The 25909-nt window shown below is 43.0% G+C and overlaps 1 protein-coding gene across 1 annotated transcript in view; it reads right to left on the bottom strand.

The window, feature by feature from the left end:
• The window catches only part of EXOC1L (exocyst complex component 1 like), a 334408-nt gene extending 308728 nt beyond the window's left edge, over window positions 1-25680 (bottom strand). Inside the window, exon 1 of the mRNA XM_069234540.1 lies at window positions 25176-25680. Coding sequence (XP_069090641.1) covers window positions 25176-25296 — 121 coding nt within the window. The 5' untranslated portion in view covers window positions 25297-25680. The remainder of the gene's footprint in view (window positions 1-25175) is intronic.
• Between the last annotated feature and the right edge of the window lie 229 nt (window positions 25681-25909).

The raw sequence follows: 25909 nt of genomic DNA on the forward strand, positions 1-25909 counted from the left end.
ATAACCAGTAGACAGATGGATTTCTTTCAGAAAATGCCCTCACAAGGCTTTCCAAAACTTTGAGATAAACTGAAGACCCCAATTGGACACAATTATCAATGGCAGACCATGCAAACATACTGTGGATTGTAAAACGATGTTCCCAAGTGTCTTAGAAGATGGCAAGTCTGGCAATGTGTGTAAAATGGGCTATTTTGGGAAACATCTCCTTTAACCATGATTGTTGTATAGCAGTGGTATATTTTAGGTAGTTAAGATATAAAATCTAGGGAGATAAAATGTGAAGGGTGAGAAGGAGTGGGAAAAGGGTGCAATAAACCAGCAGGTGCTTGATGTAGGTTTTTATTTTGAGCACATATGGTGCACCTTTGTACAAACGGTTAATTTAAATACTACTACCAAATGTGTTATGGGGGTTACGAAGGCGGAAAAATGGCAAACCCAGAGAAAACTTTTACTTCCTTCACTGTTTTAGGAGATTTCCATTGCAAATTAGCTGCAACCTTTTGCGGGTCCATACTAACTCCTTGTGTAGAGAGAAAGTACCCTAAAAAGGAGACTTCAGAAGTGTGAAACTTACATTTCCCTAATTTGACGAATAGCATGTTATCTCATAATTGTTGTAGCACAGCCCCCACATGTCTCTCATGTTCTGTCATGGAAGTGGGATATATTAAGATGTCATCAAGGTAAGCCACCACACACACACATCCAAAAACTCCCTCAGCACTTCATTCATGACAAATTGGAAGGCAGCAGGGGTGTTAAATAAACCAAAGGGCATTACCAGGTATTCATACAAACCAAACTAAATACAAAATGCATTTTCCACTCATCTCGCTCCCTTACTCGCACTACATTATAGGCCCCTCTCAGATCTAATTTAGTAAAAACGTGTGCATTCTTTACTTGGACTAATAAACTGGAAATGAGAGGCAGAGGATAGCGATTCTTCACTTTGACATCATTGAAAGCTCTTTAATTTATGCAAGCATGTAACTCACTCCCTTTTTTTGGGAATGAAAAATAAAAGGGATGAGGCTGGGGAACGGGACGGTCTGATAAATCCTATGCTTAGCATTTCATCTAGATATTCCCTGAGATGGTTGTTTTCTTTCTCAGTGCATAGATCCTATGCCATGGTATGCGAGGTCCAGGGATCAGGTTGATCTGGGTGGTTCCGTGGGAGACTAGCAGCCTTTTGTTTGTCAAAGACATCTGCTAGGTCTTGATAGGATGGAGGTATCTTTGGACCAGCTACATCGGGAGATACTGCTGCAATGTTTTCTGGATGTGTGCTAGAAGGTTTTTTGAAACAATGTTTTTTGCAATAGGAAGAACATAAGATGATCTTACCACTTTTCCAATCTATGTCTAGGTTATGGGTCTCTGCCGATTGTTTTCCCAAAATAGCCTGAAACTGCGGTGCTTGTATCAGACAAACATAGGGGGTCATTCTGGCGGGAGCACCGCCGACAGGCCGGCGGTGCCCCGCAGGGCATTCTGACCGCGGCGGTTCGGCCGCGGTCAGATGCGGAAAACCGGCGGTCTCCCGCCGGTTTTCCGCTGCCCTTGTGAATCCCCCATGGTGGCGGAGCGCGCTCCGCCGCCATGGGGATTGTGACACCCCCTACCGCCATCCTGTTCCTGGCGGGTCTCCCGCCAGGAACAGGATGGCGGTAGGGGGTGCCGTGGGGCCCCTGGGGGCCCCTGCAGTGCCCATGCCAATGGCATGGGCACTGCAGGGGCCCCCGTAAGAGGGCCCCACTTTGTTTTTCAGTGTCTGCTTTGCAGACAATGAAATACGCGACGGGTGCCACTGCACCCGTCGCACCTTCCCACTCCGCCGGCTCAATTCTGAGCCGGCGTCCTCGTGGGAAGGTTGATTTGCCCTGGGCTGGCGGGCGGCCTTTTGGCGGTCGCCCGCCAGCCCAGGGCAAATCCCAAAATACCCTCAGCGGTCTTTCGACCGCGGAGCGGTATTTTGGTGGGGGAAGTCTGGCGGGCGGCCTCCGCCGCCCGCCAGACTCAGAATCACCCCCATAATCTCTTCTGTATGTGGTCGGTGAGGATCAAGCCACAAGGCGGTAGTAGCATGTGTGACTTCAGAGCACTACCATCAATAGTTTTGACTTTGTCAACCTGATCTTTCTGTTCACATGGGATACCACATAATGAAGGAAGGGATTGGTCCATAAAATTCCCCGTAGCTCCTGAGTCGACTAGTAATTTGAAGCAAACCAAGCCCCATCTCAGGACATATAAATGACAATATTAAAACCTCTCTAATGACAGTGGTGCTTTGATGTTTGGTTTTGAGTGATCTGGCTCGCACAGTTACATAAGTGATGAAGAAATATATCAGCAGTAGAAGATGATTGGGAAAGAATGGCAGAGGACTTGTTTAAAAGTGCAAGGACAGCTACAACTACACAGAAGATGATAGTTTGGAAAGCAAATTTATACACTTGGAAAGACTTAAGAAAAATGAATTGTCTAAATGGTGGGATGGTGTCCCATTGAAAAATGATTTAGAAAACAAAAGAATATCTAGGGGTTTAAGGATTTTAATATTTCCAAATGTTTATGATTTGACTGAGGATCTACTAACTGAATGGAAGGGTAATTTCTATGATATCTCATTTATTATGATGAAGACCCTGATTAAAAATTCGGAACACAAGGTAATATTGTTGAAAGAGGAGATAGAAAGGCTGGAACAGGAGATTGAGGAGTTGACAGGGAAAACTAAATATTTGAGCTCTTAAAAAAGTGATTAAAGGTTATTAAGAAGAACTAAAAGAGAGGAAACTGAACAAAATTAGAAGGGGATGAAAGGAATTATAACAATGGCAGGGTTTCTACTTTTGCCAAAAGGTTTGATGATATCTCCTCAGATAAAGAGAAAAACAGGGTAGATACACAGGGCAAACAGATCACAATACAAGTTCAATGAGTAGCTCATATTTATCCTCATTTGAGGAGGCTGGACTGAATAATGTTCAAGCTGGTTAAAGTTACCAGAATAAGAATAGGTACAAAAAGGAAGGGAGAAAACTAAGAGAGGGAGGAGGAAGAATCAGTTGTGAGACAAAATGAGGAGGTACAGGAGATCACTGAGGGGGAGATGGACTTACAGGTGATCAATCTCTCCAACCGAAATGTGTCTGTTGAGGAAGTTGCTATCTTACTAAAAGAATTAGGAATGCTGGAAAGTGGCAACAAATTAATCCTAGCTTAACCCTTGGTAGCTTAGCAACAAGCAGTTAGGCTTAATTTAGGAGACAGGTGTATAAAGCATTTAAAAATCACACAACAGTAAATAAGTAAAACACAGCACAATAAAAATCCAACTCCAATTTATAAAAATAGATTATATTTTCATCTTTAAAATGACACTATCACAAAAGAAATCCAATAAAGGGAATGGAGATATTGATTTTTTTAAAGAATAAATGGATATCTGGTTGCACACAATTTGAGGCTTACCGCGATGGAGCCGTGCTCGGCTACACTGAATGGGAGACCTCAGTCAGACTATCTTCGGACTTAGTCATTTTCCTAAAGATTTCCTTCACCGGGATGTAGTCACAAGTCTGATCCAACCTCCTTGGAGCCTTCTTCGAATACTCACCACAGGAGACCTCGTGAAGGATTCTACTTTGGACTTAGAGGATTTTCCGTGATGGTAATCTTCGTCCAGCACAAACCTGAAATTGAAGTCAACCTCCCAGAAGTCCTCTTCGGATACGCTGTGCGGGAAGTCTCGGTCAACTTTATATGTTCAGACATAGAACATTTTTGGGACCTTTTTCTCTCCAACGTCGGACGACCCTGCACAGCAAGATGATTTTGAGTTTACATCATTGGACTGCCTTTCCACGAGCCCCTGGTGAAATCCTAGATATCTGGGGCTCCGGAGCTTTTCAACGGGACGAACCTGCAAGTCAGGCCGTGTCGCAGTCGACGTAAGCTGGATTGACTCAAGACATCAGGTCTTTCACTCGCAGAATGCATTTGGCTCAAATCCAAAAATGACCACTGGTCACTGGTTAGCTGATCAGTTTCTTCTTAGCGGATATTATGATGCAGGAAACTCTGGTTAGCTATTTTCTACCTGTAGCAAACAGGGAGTCCCTTCTTGAAGAAGTATGTGATGGTTACTATGCTAACTATTGAGTGCCATGCAGTCAAGATTGGTGGGATTGTAATTATTTATTTCTTCTGTGACAAGTAGGCAAACACCGTATTGTAAAAGTAACTAGAGTCCTTCTTGTCTTTCCCTCTTTTGAGACTGGTTACTCTGTCTTGGGATGGGGTGGAAGTCGGCTGGTCCCAGGTCCCGTCGTTCCCCGGTACCTCGGAATGAAGAAGAACCACATGAGGTGATGGGGTTGGGCCTTCACCAGGGAGGGGAGTGAGTGAGGGATGTTCAGACAGGGATTATTCCGAAGTGCAGAACACGTGGTATGTTGCATGCAGAAAGGTAAGTGACTCTCTCTTGACCCTCCTTCTAGGAGGCTACCCCTCCTAGGACTCTCTTTCTTCCCTCTTGTGCCCCTTAACCCCAACAGGTACATTTGAGGTGAAAACTCTCCATACCTTGTATAGCCACGCTCCTCCAGGAACTTGGCGTGATCCTTTGGCAGTGTCCTCCTTTCTGGCTGTCTCCCAGTCCCCTCCAACACCAAACGATCCTCATGGTCCTCTGCTTTCCTCCTCCTTTTCCTCCTCATTGCTGCTCCTTGCTGTGTCTGTGTCCCCTTTTGGGTCCTCCTTCGACCCCGGCTGTCTTCCTCCTAAGTCCTCTCTTCCTTCCTCCTCTTCCGCTTTCCTAGGGTCCTCCGCTTGCGTTATGGCATCCTCCTGCTCCTTTTCTCTTTGCCATTTTCTATCTCTGTCTCCTCATCTTTCTCTCTCATCGTCTTTTAGCCCCTCCTCTTTTACCCAGAAGTCGTCGCTCCAGGCTGGGTCATTTCCCAGCAAAGTGCCCCTGGGGCACTTTCCGGAGACAGCGTTGAGGGTTGTCACAGCAACTTGCTCGGCCGCTCGCGACCTTATAACAGCACCCCCGTTACACAGTAGAAGACAGGGAATGTCCTTTTAGTGGTGAAATCCAAGGGTGCAAATGGTGCAGACCTTCAGAGTGCATGGTCCAAGTGCCGGTCAGGGGTCCAGCAGGGCAGTCCTTTTTCTTCTTGTCTTGTTCCTGTAGGGATCTGAAATGGGGTGCAGCTCTGCCAGTTTTATCCTTGCTCCTGGGGGTGGAAAGCAGGGGGGCCTCTGCCCAATCATGTGCAGGCAACCACCCTCTTGAGTGACCACTTCCTGGGAAGTGTGGCAAAAATCAATCCCAGGGAGCAACATTCCCCAAAAATCCAAAATGGTGAAAATTCTATCTCAGAGGTTAGGTCTGGCTGAGTCTATCCAGTGGTGTGTCTACGTTTGCCTTGGCACACCCCTTTCCAGCCCTCTCTTAATCTAATCAAGGGGCACCTGGTTGGCTGAGTTTCCAGGAAATGGGGAAGGTACAGTTGCTGTCCCATATGTTCTCCCCTCCTATGAAGACCAGTTTAGCTGCTCTCCCCATCCCGTGCCTCCATCCACTAAGGCAGATCTCCTCCCACCAGATGCTTCCTTTGTGTCAGCCCAGGCCACTTTACACCTCTTAAGGCAGCCTGGCTCAGGCTGTCAGAGGCTGACCAATCAGAGAAGGGTACCACAGAGCTGAAGTTGGTAACATTTAGGAAGAGTTCTAAAACACTTAGTAGGTACAAGTTATATTTAATTCATTATAACTTTTAATTTGATACTAAACATGCCATATTCAGCTCCTTTCTATGGAAAATAAGACTTTATTATTTTAAAATAAGGGGCCTGATTAAGAGGGTGGTGGTCATCAGACTGCCACACTCATGGAGGCTGTCGGACCGCCGTGGCTGTGGCAGTCAGACCGCCATATTACAGGTTGACAGGCAGCCCCGCCAACCTACTGCCTTCTCCACCGGGATCTTCGATACCGACGGGCTGATGGTGGCGGAGGTCAGAGTCCCCCAGGGCGGAGCTGAACTCAGTGCTGTCGTGCTGATTATGATCTGGTTCTCCGGCATGCTTGGCATGGGTAGTGCAGGGGTCCCCCTGCCCAGCACCCTCGCAATGCTCACTGTCTGCTATGTAGACAGTGAGCTTTTTGAGAGCGCTGGTGCACCCTGTGGGTGGCACCATTGCCGCCTGCTAGATTACGAGCCAGTGACAATACTGCTGCCACTTTCCAGCTGGGCTGACGGGCAGAAACCTTTGAGGTTCGGCGGACAGGTCATGCCATCTGCCAAATTCGTAATCAGGCCCAAAGTCTCCTTATGGTAGCCTATGAAGCCCATTCACTACAATGAGGGAAAACAAATGCAGCTATTTTTCCCTCACCAGAGCTTATAAAACATCCTTTATAAAGTCCCTGCTTATAGTTACACTGCACCCAACCCTCAGGCACCTAGGGCACACCTTAGGGGTGACTTACATGTAAAAATAAGGTACCTTAGGACTTTGGAAGTACTTTTAATTCTAAAGTCCATTTTGGGGTTATTTTTAACTGAAAAGCAGCCAGAAAGGCAGGTCTGTCTTTAAAATGACACTGGGCACAACGACAATGCACCTATGGGTGCAGTACCTATGCTGGGGTCCCTAAACCTACATGCCATACCATATACTAGAGACTTGTAGGTAGGTTGACAAAGCCAAATATAATTAGCCTAATCTGCATAATTCATTTTAAACAGAGCACTGGCCCTGGGACTGGTTAGCAATAGTCGGAGTCAGTAACCACCAGTATCTGTCCAAAATTTTTGGGGATGAGCAGGGCAAAAAGAAAGAGTTTCCTACACTTCTCCCCCAGGTGAAAGGTGATGGATACTCACCTACACCCTGGTAGTCCTCATCAACTAAGTGGAAAAACCTGGAAAGGCCATTTGCATTGGCATGAGCAGTCCCTGGTCTATGCTCCACTGTAAGGTCCTTCCCATGTAGGGAAATCGACCACCTCAACAGTCTTGGGTTCTCCCCCCTCATCTGCATGAGCCATCTGAGAGGTCTGTGGTCAGTTTGAACATGGAAGTGAGTGCTAAACAAGTATGGCCTCAATGCTTTCAGGGACTAGACCACAGCAAAAGCCCCCCTCTCAATCGTACGCCATCCTTGCTCTCTGGGGTGTATTTGCCTGCCGAAGAAGGCAACTGAATGATCCTGGCTCTCTTCACTGACTTGTGCTAACACTGCCCCAATCCCTGTCATCTCTGAAGCATCTGTTTGCACTATAAATTATTTGTTGTAGTCAGGGGCCAGTAGTACTGGTGCTGAACACACAGCTTCCTTCAGATTGTCAAAGGTCCAATTACCTTTTTTGGCTGCTTTTTTGATGTGAATTTTGTCAGAGGGGCCACAGTGGTCCCATAAACCTGGACAATCCTCCTGTAGTACTCAGTCAGGCCAAGAAAGGCCCTGACCTGAGTCTGAGTTTAAGCAGCCTCCAATTCCAGGATGGTCTGGACCTTAGGCTGGAGAGACTGTACTTGGCCTCCACCTACAAGGTGGCCCAGGTACACCACTGATCTCTGCCCTATCTGGCATTTGCTTGACTTGGTAGTCAGGCTTGCCTGGAGCAGAGCCTGAAGCACTTGTGGTATTAAGTGAGCCTTTGGCTTGCTCCCTGTCTTGTCACTGGCCTGACAGGTGACAGAGGAGCTCCAAAACTCCTTCACTTTCTCTGACATATGGGGCCAGTAAAAATGATTGACTAGCCTGTTCCAGGTCTTGGTCTACCCCAAGTGGCCTGCTAAAGCCATGCAATTTCCTGGATTTCTGGGGGACCACTACTCTCCTGGTTGCCACTGGTTGAGATCCCTTGCCTCAGTATAAAGAACTCCTTCCTCCCAAAACCTTGTGGGACTCACTGACATCTGCCTGTTCTTGTCTGTAGGCAGTCTGCCTCAGGCCCCCAAGAGTGGGACAGTCTCTTTACCCCTGGTGCAACTCTTTTCTGGTGGGCCCACCTGCCCCAGGCAATTCAGGCAGAGCTTGTAGGGGAGGGGGTCCCTCCCTCAGAGGTTAGATCCTCTCCCTCAGGATTGGATTCCTCCTGCACCTCTATACTCTCTGGGGCTGGCAGGCCAGAGCCTGTGCCCTTTCTCTTGTTCTTGGAGGCTTGGAGCCATTATTTCAGGGCCCAAGTGTCCAGCACTGCCCTGTTGTGCTTTTTAAAGTTTGAATTACAGTTTACCCAAAATGCACAAAAGGGCAACAATGGGAAACTGGTCGCGCTAGATCGGGACAAGGTAAGTTTTGAGGCCAACCATGATGAAGGGAGGGTCAGACACAGAGACAAAGTTCATCCCAGTTGAAGTTTTACTTTCTGATTTAGGGCCTAATTTAGAGTTTGGAGGATGGGTTTACTCCATCACAAACATGACGGATATACCGCCCACCATATTGAAGAAGTAGGATCCTGAAGGCTTTTTAACTTGCATTTAGGTTCTAGTAAGAGCTCTGCTTTCAAACTGCTTTGAGCCCACCCACTCACACTTAGTGCAGTGGTTGAAGATCCAATGATAAAGCATGCCACTTGTTGTACTGGTGGGTGATGATCCTACTAATATATCCATATGATGCAAGGGTTGCATTGTTTTACCTGGGTGCAGATCCCTTTCCCCTTTAGTATATATTGAGACCAGTTATTTGAGTTTGCTAGCTGCGAGGCTCCCCTCTCTTGCGTAAAGGAGGACAATAGAGAGGGCAGGCTTTGGTGTGAGCTACATCTGCTTATGACAGGCAGGCCCCTTTGAAGATAATAGGTTCCTGGGCACTGTCCAAATGGTTATCCTGTCAGAGGAATAGGGCATCTCCATCTGCACACAGCCTTTTGTCTTGCCCCTGGGAGTGACTTCACGCCTCATCAAAGGAGTCATCCATCTCCTGGGTGACAGTGCACACTGACAGAAAAACAGTTTTAGCTGGGGCAAGAAAATGACACTTTCTAAAAGTGTAATTTTCCAAATAGTTATATGAAATTCGACTTGACCAGTAAGTTGAATTTTAAATTACTATTAAAATGACCATTAAAATTAGTCCTTGAAGTATTTTTCTGCCTGTTCCTAAACTGAAGTTATGCATTAAAAGCTGTTATATTGTAACCCATTCCTTTTCTAAAGAAGGGCCAGCCTTACAATAGTCCAGGTAAAATGGTGGAGACCAGACAAAAGAGACATTTTCTACTAATCTCCAAGTTAGAGTTTTTAACTTCAAGAGATTTTTTTATCTTTCACCATATCCCATCTAACAGTGAGTCTGGTGTACCGTTAAATATTAGGTTTTTTGCCAGGAGCTGATATTAAGTCATCTTCTACATTTTACAGTAATGTCCACTAATTAATTGGATTTTTGGTAAGTGTTACAATGGTGCATACTTTGTTTTCCTAGCGCTTCCCAAAGCCAACTTGCTAAAATGTGATTTTTATTCCAGTATATGATTTTGCAATGTGAATGGGCAAATACATTCTTTATAGTGAGGGAGTAACTTGAACCTTATGATAGTAGACAGAGACTAATTCCATATTTAGCATGCTCCACCTTTAAACATTTTGATCCCAGGTCTGTTGGGCACCAAATAACTTCATTTGGGTGACATAACTGTGTCAAAAATGATTTAATTTACATGTGCTTGCATCAGCGAGGCTACAACCATTGGGATGGTCTAAGGACACAATGTGGTCCATACATAATATTTCACTTTTTTGCCACTAGTGCCTTTTTTGCCATGCTACTGTGGGCATACTAAAGAGTCATGTGTGTCAGTTAGAAAAACAACTGCTTGCACAGTACATTCTTGATCACTATCTGGATTGTCTTTGAAGTGGTGAGAGGTCGCGTGCATAAAGTTGTAAAGTAATCCCTGGAAGTGTAGGAGAAATAACTTGCCTCACAGTTGTGTCAAATATGTCTGGTCACAACATAATGTTCCTATTGTCATGTCAGTTCAATTCTAGAAATAATATTAAAGATACAGGTGCAGAGTTGCTGGAGCTTGAGGGATCATTTGCAGTCATAGTGGGAAAATTGATTCTGCCAGATTAGTTTGAGAAGCATAAGAAACTTTCTTAGACCATTAGTTCATTGTAAGACACCCTTTGTAAAATAATGTAATAGAGTATACTGTAGTATCACAATCACAATCTCACCTTCCCATGTAAGCAAAGCATTTTAAGAGGGTTTCTTAATAAGGGCGCCACACATGCCTCATTCCGTTCAACTGGTAGGTTGTCTGATTTGAAAGTGGAAATAATTAACTCACAGATAAGCAAGGAAATAGATGAAGAAATAAAATAAAAAAATACATGCCAGTCAAGGGTCATCGGGCTAACCAGATTTGATTGAGTTCCAGATGAGCTGTATCATTTCAGAAGTAGTAGGGCTAACATCAGTTAAAAGTTGCTCATAGGCTAGAACACAATTGGAAGCACATGGAACATTATCTGTAGAGCTAGTGAAATATTGATATGTAATCTGAATTTTGTCATTAAAAAACTAACAATTTGGTTGTATTTTCTGTTGATGTCTGCAAGTACGTTTGGTATTGGCTAGCAGGCATGTGTGCCATAGAGCTGAAAGAGACCTGTGATGCAAATTGACCATCACAAGAGGAGCTACCATATCCGTATTTATTATTTTGTGTATATTCTGTCTGTACATTTCAGGCTCTCCAGAGGGGAGTGCACCTGCAGATGTTTAGAGAAAAAATGGAGGAACAACCAAACCAGCGAAGACCTCGCCTCCCTCAGAGCCTCAACCGCCACTCACCACCAAAACATTGAGAACGCAAGAAAGTACGCAGTCTGGGATCTCATCAACTCCTCCACACACAACTCTAAGGAACTCTTCTCAGTCATCGAGTTCACAAATCCCCCCTCCAAAGCCACCAGCATCCCCTGTCACAGGCCCTCTTGAGACAAGCTTACCACCTTTTTCCACCGCAAGATCCAGGACATCTACAACAGCTTCCTCACGGAAAAACCTGGCACCAGAACCTGCAACCAACCCACCCCCCGAGCCCACCTAGACCATCCACAGCTGGTCAATGCTCATCATGGAGGAAACAGTCAGCATCATGAACACCACCCACTCCGGCGCCCCCAGGGACCCCTGCCTGCACCACATATACATCAGAGCCAGCACATCTATTGCCCCCAAGCTCCAAACACAATGAACTGCTCCATCAACACTAGCACCTTCCCTAAGGACTGGAAACATGCCATAATACACCCTCTCCTGAAGAATCCCTCGGCCAAACCATCGGAACTAAAGAACTTCCGGCCCATCTTGCTGCTACCCTGCCAAAGCACTTGAGAAAGCAATCAACACACAATTATGGATTTTAATTGAGGCCATCAACTCCCTGGACAGCTCCCAGTCCAGTTTCTGCAGCAACCACAGCACGAAGACAGCCCTCCTGGCAGCCACCGACAACATCCAATCACTCCTAGGCCGCAGCCACACCACATCGCTCATACACCTCGACCTCTCAGCAACCTTCGACATGGTCTCCCACAGCACTCTACGCATCAGACTTCACGACACATGAATATGTGGAAGAGCCCTAGAATGGATCCACAGAGAACTCAGAGGATCAGTCTCCCATCCTACACATCCAGACCCACAGGAGTCAACTGCGGAGCCCCCCAAGGATCCTCACTGAGTCCCACACTGTTCAACGTTTACATTGCACCTCTAGCAGCCATTGTCAGAAGCCATGGAATGAACATCGTGTCATGTGCTGTCTACACACAACTCATCATTTCTTTCACCGAAGACCCGGACACAGCCAAAACGAACTTCCACTCAGGAATGGAAGCCATCACCACCTGGATAAGAGAAAGCTGCCTCAAGCTCAACTTCAACAAGACTGAGTTCATCATCTTCAGAAAAGCCACCTCAGCTTGGGATGACTCCTGGTGGCCCACATCCCTTAGCACCCCCCCCTCACTGACTGAGCATGCCCGCAACCTAGGCATCATCCTCCACTACTCCCTATCCATGACCCACCAGGAAAACTCAGTTGCCTCCTCCTCCTGGCACACAATCCGCAAACTTTGGAAAATCTTGAGATGCTCCCAGCAGACTGCCACAGGACAGTCACTAATGCCTTAGTCACAAGCAAGATCAACTATGGCAACGCCCTCAATGCTTGTACCTCAACTAGAAACATCAAAAAAACTACAACTCATCCAGATCGCCGTCCATCACCCGAGGATCCTCCACGGCTCCTGGTCGAGAAACAAATCACCTTCAAGCTACTCACCCACACGTACAAGGCCATATACAAAATGCAGGACAAGCCTACCTGAACTACCGTGTCTCCTTCCACACCCCTGCCTGATCCCTCTGCTCCACCCAGCTGGCCCTGGCTACCATCCCTCGCATTTGTTAAACCATCCTTCACCCATATCACAGCAAAGAGCTGGAACAAACTTCCCCTGCACCTCAGACAAAGCCCATTGCTCACCATCTTCAGGCAGAACCTCAAGACGTGGCTCTTCCTACGGATGTTTGTTAGGGGGTGGGTGGGTCTCCTGCATTAGAAAGCCAGAAGGAGGCATTCCAATAATCATTCTTGCTTTTCATAATAACGACCTCAGTTTTGTCTGCATTGAATTTTAATGTGGTTACTGTTCATCCAATCATGGATAAAAAGCATGTTTTGTAAAGGTTTCATTTGACGTAGTGAGTCATTCATCTTAAAAAGCAGTTACATATCATTGGTGTAATTGTAAATTGTGCAATTCATGTTTTTAAGTGATGAATAAGGGGGCATTTGTATATAATAAATAGATGTGGTGAAAGGGAAGAGCCCTGAGGTATTTCTCAATCCAGATGGACTTTTGATGCCCTAAATGGAAAAAGGCATACTTACTGAGAACATTCCTTTAAGAATGAATTGACCAAGCCAAGCACTGGGCCTCACAACCTTGTGGCCTCTACATGACCTACCAAAAGATTATGGTCAACCATGTCAAATGCCACTAAGAGATCTAGAAGAACTAATGCCTGTGTGGAACCTTTGTCCCACTTCCGACTCTTATCATTAACCACAGAGAGGATACTGATTCCATAGAATGTGTGGGGAGGAAGCCAGCCTGACAAGGGTCTAGGAAATTGGTTTCTGCAAGAAAGGAAACAGAGATATTGTGCCACATGGACCTCCAACACTTTTTCCAGGAAAAGTAGCAATGATATGGGTGGCAATTTTTAAAGGTGAGGGGGTCCTTACCAGTAACAGTGAGGCGTGTGTTCTCAGTGAGCAGGCCACTCAGAATCAGCCAAGGCAAGATTGAATATCACTCCAGCCTTCTAGCAATGGGGACCTCAGACAGTATTTTGAGCTTTGATTTTGACCTTCTGAATGAACATTAAACCGAACCTCAGTGCAGTGTCCAACAAATCTTTCTCAAAATTATCTGAGGAAACTTCCCAAATGCCTCATTGCTATATAGTAAATCCTAGAGGGCAGCTCTTTATTATAGACTAGAAGACATGTTGTGCTCAGGAAGAGGAGCAGCTCACATATCTCTGACATAACTCATCACTCCTTTTCAGGTCACCTAGGATGCCGGGACTTCCCTTTAGAGTTGGAATGTGTCCTCTCCCCACATCATCTCCACCACTTGTGGGATGCAAAGCAACATATGTAAGATAATTTTGAGGAATATAAACCTACACAGTGCAATGGTTTGAATTGACATTTAACATGTTGTTTATCCAGCAAGGAGAGGACACGTTTCTTGGGTGCTGAGGACTAAGAATTTGCACAGTGATTTTCCACAAACCATTTAATTTTTACAACCATGAATGTGGTGAAGAGAACTTAGTACATCCTAGAAAAATGTACAGTTCAATAATTGAATGTAATGATAACTGTGGGTGACAGGCTGTACTGTTTTGATGTTGAAACCAGTAATCCCCCTTTAACTCCATGAATTTATGTAATTAGAGAACATCAGTTAACCTCCTCCATTCGAAAAGCCTCCATCAAGACAAGGAAAATAATCACATTTTTTGGAGAGTGTTTTGTTGTTTTAAAATATATGGTGCACTGTATCCATGATACCTAGCAAACGCTTTCTATAAAAAGCAAACAAATTAACCTCACAATATTTTTCCAAAAACGTAGAACTAAAGTTTACATGCCTACTTTGGAGAACTGCTGTAGAGTCAATCTTTATCCACAGATGGACTGCCACCTTTCTCCAACTGGTTGTTGGAAATGTTATCACTTTCTATTGCCTGCAGGCTTCATCAGTTAACACATATATTCTAAAATCTTCTGGCCAGACTATCGGTACACTTCCACAGACAGAAGGACAGTACCCTTCTACAATGTGTTTTTTCTTGCACAGCCATTATCCGCTATCATGCCCATTTTCAACTATAAATCACAATGGTTTTGTCTACATCTAGGGTCAGCAAACCTGATACTCCTATTTGTCCCTCGGTTTTGCTCCCAGACACTGGACGGTAGCTCCTTCTCTGTGCTGGCACCATGGAGGGACCCGCGGGAAGCAAGAGCATAGCTCTAGTCTTTCCGCGAGACAGTTCGGCAAGGAAGTGACGGCGAAGGGGACAGGGATTGGGGAAAAGGTAAGTGGGGGTGGGTTTAAGGGGAGGGAATAAAAGGGGTTGGGAGTGGAGGGACCGGCCTCTTTCCGCGTCCCTATCGCGCGGTTTAGTTTGGCCTCCCACCCACCCGGCAATTAGAAGAGCGATTGGAAGGACGGAAGTTAGAGTCAATTAGCAAAGGGGGGAGGGTAATTGTCAGTTAGGGCAGGTTGCAAGGGCGAGCGAGCAGTAGATGGGGGAGGGTGGTGAGTCAGATGCGGGCTTGGCCACCCTTCCAGGGAATAAACAAGCAGGTAAAGGCTCTGAGCGGGGGTACGCGCGAACCAAATGGGGCATGAAAGGAAAAGGGGAGTGCGTAGGGGAATGGAAACGAGATAAGGGTTTAAAGGGGAAGGATGAGCGAGGAGATGTTAATGGGAGGGCTTTATTAAAGTTATGGTTACGTTTAAAAGTTAATGGTTATGTTACTTATGCAATCCTGTCCTAATAAATTACCTTTTACACTAAATCAGCTGTCATTGAATTATTTCCCGAGCTCTTTAAAAGCCCCTTCCATTAACTTTCAGTAGTAGCCTGAAGATACTTCTTTTTCTCAAAGCCATACCCAATGTGTTTATTTGGAATATTGTTTTGGTCGGGTTACTAGCTCAGAGACTGAGGCCCCTCCTCTTAGTTCCTCATAACACACTGGTGTATACAGACGCTTTCAGAAAATTAACTAATACTATGACTTTCAGTGATGTATTAATCCTCCTTAATAATACTGTACCACTCTGAATGCTATTTTTCAACCGACGTTTGTTTGTGTGATATGTAAGGGATTTCAATGGCCATGAAATGCTCTCAAAGGCATTGAAATCCTTCCTCTATAATGTGCCCGTAGGATCCGCCAGCTGAACAGCGCCCTGATGTTCTTTGAAACTGAACACTGCGCTGAATAAATACTCAATGAATAAATAGCCGTATGCATACAATAGTGGTGCGTAATTTCAGTACAATACTGTTACCTTTAACCTCTTTGCGGAGTACTGAGGTGTATTCCTCCCTTTGCTGGTATATGTTGCCGTAGGTCACTTTTCAACTTCCACATGTGTCAGGCTTTTTCTTGAAGGAATATTGTTTTGTATTTGACAAGTTTTTACCACAGACGCAAAAAGGTTAAAAAAATTCTCAAGGTTTAAAAGGAAATGTCCCATTTTATGCGATTTTGAATGCTCTTTATATGCATTTAAAGTAAGGTTTGTGCTATGTGCTTTTATTTCAGAGCCGGTGGGATATCTTTTTTGTTTTGTTTTGGTTACTCCCATTTTCTTCGGTTGGTTGGCCAGTTGATTAATTGGTGCACTAAGGGACTCAAATGGCAGCAATTGTATTTAAAGCCATTTTGATGGTCTCCAAGCATCAATTCTCCAATAACTAAGCTTTCAGCTTTTCCTGAACAATAATCATGGCAATGTCAAAAGAACTGAATTTCCACACCACCCAGGCTAAAACAAAACTTTTTAAACTTGCAGTCTACACCCCCTTCGTTGCTAATTAAAGCACCAAATATATAAAAGCTTGTACATTAATGCATAGGATTTACATCAATAACACCTCCATTGCGAGACACTATTCCACACCATTTAAATAAAAAATAATGTAAAACCTACTCTCTGTGTACTCTCGAGTCTCCAGTGATGGTTTGTGTAAGCTGCTAATGTTTATTCCATGAAGTGAAAGCAATCACGCACAATAAAATCAATGTCTAGTCAACGCTGTTTCAATTGGAACGCACAGGCCTTACATTTAGGAACGGTTTGGAAGTTAAAATTCGGCAATATATTGAAAGCCAGACGGTCCTAGAAACGTCTAAGGCTAAGATATGACCCACATATTATTTAAATGCTTATCAAATTATTACCTCGAGGGACCACGTCTCAGCTGTCAAACAGTTACACTTAGCATTCCGATCACCATCAAACGGAAACTTTACCAGCTCATTTGCTTTTCCTCGATGTAACAGTGGGGCTACTCTGAGACATATTAATTACAGTCTGGTTAATTAATTGCTCCAAAGCATCCCAGGAGGAATCATATATTTGGCCTTTGTCCTTGAAATAGCCCAATGGGAAATAGTCCTATCTAGTGCTGCAGCAACAGCGCCCCAAATCTAATATTATACCAACCATATGTGACCTTAATCACAGATCACTGAAGTGGAGTGCTAAAAATTGGTAAAGGGAAACTGGACAGTCGTCTGCATATCTGGTGACCTGGAGTCCAAGCACCAGTTTTGAAAACAGAAGTCACTGCACTCAGTGCGGGGGAGAGGGGGGGGTTAATACCAACCTCAAACTATACTCATTCAAGGTCCTGTGTGCCAAGTCAATCAGGGATTGGTTGATCACCTTGCTTTTAGTGTCTAATTGCTTTCAAAAACTTAATTGAATGCTATGTAGATAAGTACTTTTTTCAGAGGCAGGGACACACAGTCTGATGGGATTCTCTCAACAGACTGACATCCACTAGGGACATAAGGGCACATTAGTGCATGGTTATTGTACAAGCGACCCATAATAACTTAAGAAATGTAAGCTTAAGGACATTGGTTTCAACAGCTCTGAGTTTAGGACTACCTGCTGATGTCAAAATTGTACTCAAAAGCTGTTAAAGTGAGCTCCCTTTTCCACTGTGTGCCACTACAGGTAATTATCACATATATATCATGCACTGCATGCCAATTTAATGGACGTGCATTCAATGTAACTATGCACATTTGTGTTTCCTTGCCGTTTCCAGTTCTCAGAATTATTCTGGTCTGGTGCAGAGCTTTTTCAGTACGTTTTGGGGACGGGGACCTCTTGCTGTCTGTCCGTGTTTTTCCGTTTGCAAATTTAACAGCCTTTGTATATTTTCCAGACTAATAAATTAAGAGATAAAAATTGTCATTGTGTCATTATTTAAACACTATTGTAGATGGGCAAAGGCGTAATATTTTGGGTTTACTTTATCATCCCTACCATCGAATGCATTGATAAACTCTATCATCTAGAACAGCCAATACATTTAAGACAAAAGAAGCAACGCATCTAAATAATATTGATAATCAAATATAGAAGCAAGAAAGTGCTCAGCGACAAGTGAAAAACAATGAAAAAAACATTTGTGAGCAAAAAACACAGGGGAACATGGGAACGTTGGACTATAACTAAATTACGAAGATGTCCACCTCATCTATTCTAGACAATCATTTTTTGGTCTACTTATCTCTAAAGTTTATTTCCACCCATTCAATATTGGATGGTCATCATTAGCATGAAACAAAGTAAAGAACACCCAAACACGAGGAAAATTGGGGGCTGAGAAGACTAAGGGGATCTTCTGTAGTGGTCAGAGAATGCTAATGAGGGTAGAGTCGGCTTGGCAATGTTTGAGCAGTTGGGTTCTAGCCGTGTGCATTGAGTTACCCAGAATTGTCCTATAGGGAGCCAAGGAGAGTGAGAAATATATCAGAAATGTACAGAGGTAGTCCAACAGGTCTATGTAATGAAGGAAGAATTTTAAAGGGCCCCAGGCAAACTTGTAGAGTAATAGGGTACAAAGTCCATCTTCAGGCTATCGGGAAAATAGATCCATGTACAGCAAACTCAGATTGATTCCCCAGCCATCTTTCCATTGAATAGTTTGTGATTAGACCCCAGCATTCATGAACACCACAAGAGAAAGTTATTTTCTCTTCAGTCGTTAAATTGACAGCTTTATTGTTTTATGTACTATTTCTTTGCAGATATTGCCAATCCATTTCAAAATTTCCAGGGGTGACTTCTTTGCCCTCCAGTTCTTGGTATGTCACTGTAGATGGACTACTTTCCCATCGAGAAATTAAGAGTGATCCCTACTCTTTTACCTCAGTCTTTTACTGATGCTTGGCGTCAAGGTATCCATAGTCCTGATGATGACTCAAGGATGCATCCTTAAAGGTCGAAACGTTGACTGTACCCAAATAGAATTATGAACAATTTACCAGTTACAGGTTTTGTGTAAAAAAAGACAACTGTGTGTTGATGTGTTTATAATTTCTTTACCACTTGATAATGCATTTATTTACATGCCTTATTTTTCATGTAATTTCTGCACAAGTGCACTGAGCACTGCACTACAATTCCCTTCTCACTTTTAATGATTGTCTTTTGAATAATATACGTATGGTTATACAGCCGTATGTCTATGTGTCCCTCCTTGTTATGAGGAATACAGCAGCTGGATTCTTGTTGAAACCAAACCTGAGTTTTGATGTTGACTTATTTAATGAACAATGATATGAAACTCAGTGTGCGGTATCCAACAAACCTTTATCAACACTATCTATTTGACTGAGTATATGAGATGAATCCATGTGTATGTTTTAAGTAGGCTATTTTAAAGTAATCTCTGATGAGATATATGATGATGTGCAGGGATCACTCTATCTAGTGCAGTCACGTAGAAGGAGTGACTGCGGCTCTTACCACTTTACAACACAAACAAAACACAGTATTTCTGAAGCAATTAAAGTTTCAGAAAAAATCCTCATTTGTAGCTTTCCAAGTGATGAATTGAGATTATGTGGTTACTTCAGTTCCAATTCTGGCAGTCACTGTTAAGGCTATAGTTATGGCTATGAATAATAGATGCCCTGTCATGAATAAGCTGAAAACACTAAAAATATCACATTAATGAGAATCTTCATTCTGAATCGAGTTCTGATTCTCTAGCTCTTGCATTTTGCTCTCTAGGAAACACATTATTTTATATTTTTCCCTTGCATGTTATAGATTTTATTCGGGACTGTTTTAAATGTTTTATGGATCAGATATTGTTTTAATGCCATTCTTTAGTTCCTCTAATGTATCCACTGTTGCTTGCGATACCCCAATGTAATTTCGATGTCAATTGTTATAAAACTTAATTACAAAAACATATATTGCACAGGAGCTAGATGGGAAAGTTCCCCACTAAGATTTGTAATATAAATTCGAAAAAACAGAAGATGCTGCATAATGTGAATTCTCATATCCAGAGCATAAAACACATAGAATACACAACTGTATGACGGTATATCAGAAACTACCAATTTTTGGAAGGAAATGCACACTTTAAAGACACATCTGTGCATTTACTTTTCTGTTTTCTTCTACAGAAAGCACTCCCTTGCCCAATACAAGTCGAGAGAATTAAACATCTAATTCAAGTTCCCTTACGTGTCCCAGTATGGTTTTGCTTTCATGCATTGAACAGTATAGAAAACACTGAATACTAATCACTAAATATAAATAAAATGTAATACCATAATTTAAAAAAAAACTGAAAAGCATCATGCAATGTGAAAAGCCATTAGGTACAATGGGAACATTCATTGGTAATGTATGAGCAGAGATAAGACCTGCAGAAGGCGAGCATTTTATGTTATGTTTTATAAATCCCTGCTGAGACCTTATGTAGAAGAAAGTATGGTCTACTATTCAAGAGAATCATTCTTTGGTGGACTTCTGCAAACAAGAGGTAGAACATCTCCCCAGTAGAGAAATGTGGGACCTGAATATTCTATGATATAGGGACGTATTAGCAGTGCTTAATTTGAGCTGATGGTTGAAGATGGGGCCCACCGGCACTCATTTTGGGGACTGGCACTAACGTTTCCTCAATAAACTTTGACTAAGAGCAGGAGAGAGAAAAGTACACAAGGAGGAGAGCGGGGGAACGAGAAAGACAGAATAACAGGGACAAAGGGAGAAAGCATGGATGAAAGAGAACCTGCAAAAGTGAGATCAATGGCAGGACTTCTAGGGTGGTGGAAGAAAAAAGCATGAGATGGATTTAAGACTACACAACAAAGGTATTCGTCAGTCCTGACATTCATCTGTTCGGGTTCTAGGCTTGTGAGAAATACTTTTGGTACCATCAATTATTATTTTAGAATTTAAGCATTGTCTATTGGCATGAGCATATGCATCTCGGAGAATCGGGAACTGCCAGAGATAACTTTGCCTCAAGGTTGTGAATATTATAGAAATCCAGCAGTACTGAGCGAAATGAGTAAAGTATTTATTTTACTAACATCAAAAGGCTAAACTAGGGCTAATGGAAAACACTGAACTAAGGGGAAGATTTAAGAGCCCATAGCACCACCGGAGCGTCACTTTTTGAGACGCTACAGTGGCACTAGTCACTGCTCCATATTTACAAGGATGTGTAATGCCACTTTTTGTGGTGTTACGCCTCCTTGTAAATATGGCCCCCTCTGACGCAGTTTTCTACATCAGAGGGACGTGCAACACCCATTGTTTTTGATGCTGCCCCAGCTGTGGCAGAGCCAAAAAATTACGCCACCCCAGGGATGGCATTCGCATGGCAAAACGAGGAGGAATGCTTTTATTCCTCCTCGTTTTTTTGCTTTTCCATGTGTGCTGCATTCTTCAGCACACAAGGAAAGTGCAAAATGCCATGAGTGATTGTTTATGTGCAGGAAGGTACACCTTCCTGCACATAAACAATATATCCACTCAATGCAGACACCCTTGCACTATGGTGCAAGGATGCCTGCATTGGCGCATGCAGCTTACTTTAGCGCTGGCACTGGGAGAAACGCATGGGCGCACCGTATTCTAGTAAATATGACGCATCCCTGCGCTTCAAAAGTGGTGCACTTCTGCGCTGCTATTTTTGGTGCAACACCACCATGTGCCACTTTTGAATAAATCAGGGCATAAGTGTGAGGGAACACCGTGTTGGTTTTATCACAAGGCCCTGAACATTATCTATAATAATATTTCGACAATGCTCGGTACAGGTTCTTTTTTAACACATTTTAGGTTGAACTCCTTACATATTTTCTTTTTCATTTCCTGTGTCTGGCACCTGGTTTTCCAACCTTATAACCTGCCCGTGCGATATTGTGTCTAAACACTTTGCACCTGATGCTATTTTGCACATTGTATAGTTTTCCCCAAAGAAGGTTTCTTGCTCCGAGTTTAAAAAAATGTAACATTAGGAAGCACAAACTGGCAATAATTTTCATTCAACAGCTTAACACCGAAAATGCTTGCACTGCAGCTGTTAGTCTTATTCGCCATAAAATTGGTACATTTTTGTGGAGCAGACAATTTTCTAAGTCACTGTGTAACTGAACGTCATTATTGTTTCTCTGGTACCATGTTAGTGGATTAACTGTCTGTATTTTGTTGTGCTTCTGCTTTTATGGCTTATTCATAGCCGAATAAAGGTTTTATGACTGACAGAATGAGGTTTGGAAAAAAGGGGTATACGTTGAGGCTGAACATAGTGACAAAGAGAAGAAATTAAAAGCAATGTTTATTAATAGCTAACTTAATGGCTGCATTAGTCAAGTGATAAGGATTGCAAAGATGACAGGATTCACAATCGGAGGGGATAAACTCTGAAGGCCTTATTCCCGAAGGTTAACTTAAACTTTTGGTGTAAGTTTACAATTTATTTTATTATTCACACATTACGAGTGCCATTGTACATGGATTTTACGTCTGGTGTGTTAATGACTGCATTACTGTCCTATCGTTTTATGCGTGGATTTCTGTGCAGTCGTAAAAACACTACACGTAAAATACATTTGCAGTATGTGAGTGGCAAAAAATAGTAAACTTATACCAAAAGTGTAAGTTTATCTTTGTGCATAAGGCCCCACCAATGCAGAGTGGTGCGCAAATTAATGGATAAGTCTTTGTCTAAATTGGGTATTCTGTGATGCAATAGTACAATTTGGTGGTCATTATTGTTTAGCCTGCATGGGAGCACTGCTTGTGCATGAGTCTTCTCAGGGCTGCAGAATTTTAATTTGCGACTGCTGCAATTAAATGTGTGAGCACATAATACTGAGGCAGTGTCATCCTAAAGCAATCTCGGGCCCTTTTAATCCATTTACAGACACTCCCTGTGGCTTCAGCTCACTCTTGCAGCTTTCTGCTTTCTCTCTTTGTGACGATTTCTTGCTTTTCTCTACCCCCCAACATTCCTATATGTCTTTTGCTCGCAGTAAATGCCTGATGCAGAAAAACAAGTGCTGGCCCTCTAAAATAAGTGCCAGTGCCCCCCCCCCAACCTGGAAACCATCAGCTCAAATTAAACTCTGCTATCGTGAGGGTTCTCGTTGTTAAGAGATAGAAACAAAAGGGTACAGTGGAGTGGACATGAGCACGCATTCTCCAATCTGCATGTGACCTAGGGCCAGATGTACCAAAGAATTTTACCCATTCTGTGTCTATGGGAAAAAGCTTTCGTACATATGGCCCCTAGTCTGTAAGGTGTATATTACAAACGAATTATGCACAGCCACATATTTTCTATACACCACGTTAGCTATTCTTTACTACTGTGCAGAAAATCAATCCAATGCACACATATTCTTTGTATTGTTTTTAAAAAAAAACTGTAAGCCTGGGGAATGAAGGTCACGTTTGACTGTCAGTCATTTGAGAGTTGTGGTGCTACCCTGCTATAGACACTAGCGCCTAGGGAGGATCGAATCCCTCGAGCGCCTTTCTCCATTCATCCATTGAAGGGCTTCCATGTATGTCAAACCAAATGCAATGCTTTTCACCTCACCTCTAGTTGAATTGGGTTAAGTTTCAAAAAACACTTACCTGTGTAAATGAGCCAATAGAAACAGAGCCCTACGAGCAAATAGAAATATGGTCGAATTCGGTGGGAAAGTGAGATCAGTATTAAAACGATAAAACAGGAACTAATTGCGAAAGCAAATGAGAGCTTGTTGTGTAACAGAGGCAAGAGTTACTGCATAGTTTTCAAAGTGAATATTTTTTGGATCTCTGTGCCTATTTAAAGCAGTCTTGTCCTGCTGAACTACAACACATAATTGAAAAATAGACACGAGGGCTCTGCCCACGAATGGACACTGATAAAGCAACGAAAGCCAGGAACACGTAGCTTCAGAATGTGGAGTGAATACACTATAAGACAAATCATTGCAAGTGGAAGTTTACTCCGCCGATCCACCATAGTAGAACTAAACTTCTTTGCCTGGTGGTTTCTCGGCATAATAGTGACGTTTTTAGAGAGACTGAAGCAAAATGTCCAGCAGACTAAAAGAAAGAAATCATTTCAGTGGCGGGCACTGCCACCTTTCTCAGCTTTCTTTTCCTTTCTTCAAATGACTTCGAGAAGTTAGGATTCACAATCCAAGTAAGAAATAGGACACTTTCTAATTTATACGGGGACTTCTTTTTTATTGTACCATTCTGCAAGAGTCTCAAATGCATTTATTTATTTAGCAGTCGTAGCATTTCAAACAAAATCAATTTCGGGGCATGAACGAATAATCTACTATGTGGCTGTTAAGGAGGTAGATGGCGCTATGGAAACGATGGACTGCATCTTGGAGCTATGAAAGGCAAAGACATAAACTAAAAGTGCAAAGATAGCATTTTGCTTGTAATTTAAAATGCCTCGTGATAAAGGTTTGCAGCATCTTCATACAAATAAGAAGAAGTGCAAAAGCGATATTGACCAGGCTACCGTACCCGTATTTGATCAGAGGGGGAGTCATGCACATGGATCTGGTGCGGGTGATTACAAAATTATGAGAAAGTGTCTTGTAAAGGGATGCACATAAAAGAAAGGCACACTCCTAAATTATCTCAAATTTGGGATTCTGTTTTTTACCCACTACAGATACTTGATACTGAAGGGAGGAGTGCAGTTAATAGGGCAATTTCACAGGAGACTACTGGCAGAGAATACTGGAGCGAACAGAACAAATGTACTTGAATGTACTTGAAGTTTCAAGAAAGAACTTTTAAATTAGGAGACATAGTGCACCTCTGTATACAATTTTGAACACCCAAGTAGTGTAACGTTAAAGCACTTGGGGGTTTCCTTAGCCATAACGCTGTAATCTGGTCTATATTGATTACTGATGTAATTTAGCAAAATTACCTAGTTCAATTAAACAGTTTATTTTCAAACAAAACAGTTATTTCAACAGCTCTCTCATTACTGCGTGTAGTTCATGGTAAACACCCCACGAAGGGAATTCTGCCGCCTAGTGTGCTTCCAGCAATCAAGTCAGTAGCTAATGATGGTGCTCTCTTAAGGGTGTTTTTAATGGCTCATGCTGAATCAATCTACTTTAATAGCCTCGCTTAATTTAAATAATTTTGTTCTACACTGAGTCACGGTTTCTGACAAACTTGTGTAAAAATAAACTTTAAACAAATACATATATTACCGTTAGCATTTTTCCACTCATACAAATGATCTGAGGCACATAGTAGTTATCCGATAAATATCCCCCCACCCCAGAGACACGTGCTAAAACAACATTACCTCGATAATACAATTATTATTCAGGCACTAGATGTGGTGATAAATTGCTTTTTCGATTTATTCCTGAAGACAGATTCTTACAATGGTTACTCAAACAAATGTTAGGATTATATTACATTTTCAATAACTAATCATGCATTTAGACCCTTACACCCATAACATATTGTAAGGTCTGTTACCTGATGCACAGAGGTAAAACCTTTTCTTGGCTTTGCAGAGTATTTCAATAAACTCGTACAGAGCGTGCCCTTTTGGATTAAAGAGCTTTTTTTCCAGATCCTCCTTCAGCAAGGATGACATTTCTTTCACCCGTCAGTGTGGATCTTGTTGCAGACTATCTCTAGCAGCAGTCTTGGCAGCATCCACAAAATTGGCTCGCAGGGGCCAGGTGTTCCTTACATGTTTCGCTCCTCTTTCAGATTCCTGTGGCATCAAGAGTGGTGAGAAACGGAAGCCTGTCGCTCCACAGACCGCCCCTCTGCACTTGGAGACAGCCGTGGGGTGTTTGTTTCTTTTTCTGATCTCTGCCAGTTCTGGAGTCAAATGTATTTATACACACTTTAGTATAGGCTCCCTTGATTCTTATATTTTTCAAGCCTTCTTTTTCTGAACTTAAAAAATAGTCTGGAGCCTCATTTAAGCTCCATTATAGTAATCTGTTAACAGTTGTCTTGATGTATTGATTGGGAGGCTCTTCCATTAGGAGCATTATCACCACTGGCAAGTGGAAGCAGGCCGTCCGCGCAGTGCTGAACACTTAACGTTCCCACAAGCCCAAAAACATGACGTTGTATAGGAGGAGCCAGCCGTTCAATTCCCAGCTCAAAGCCACTCTGAGAAACACTAAATGTGTTCTGAACAGTCCCTTGCATTTATCAAACAATACAACGAGAACACAATCGTATGCGGCCAA

This window comes from Pleurodeles waltl, chromosome 1_2 (assembly GCF_031143425.1).
Source record: "Pleurodeles waltl isolate 20211129_DDA chromosome 1_2, aPleWal1.hap1.20221129, whole genome shotgun sequence".
Taxonomy (NCBI): domain Eukaryota; kingdom Metazoa; phylum Chordata; class Amphibia; order Caudata; family Salamandridae; genus Pleurodeles; species Pleurodeles waltl.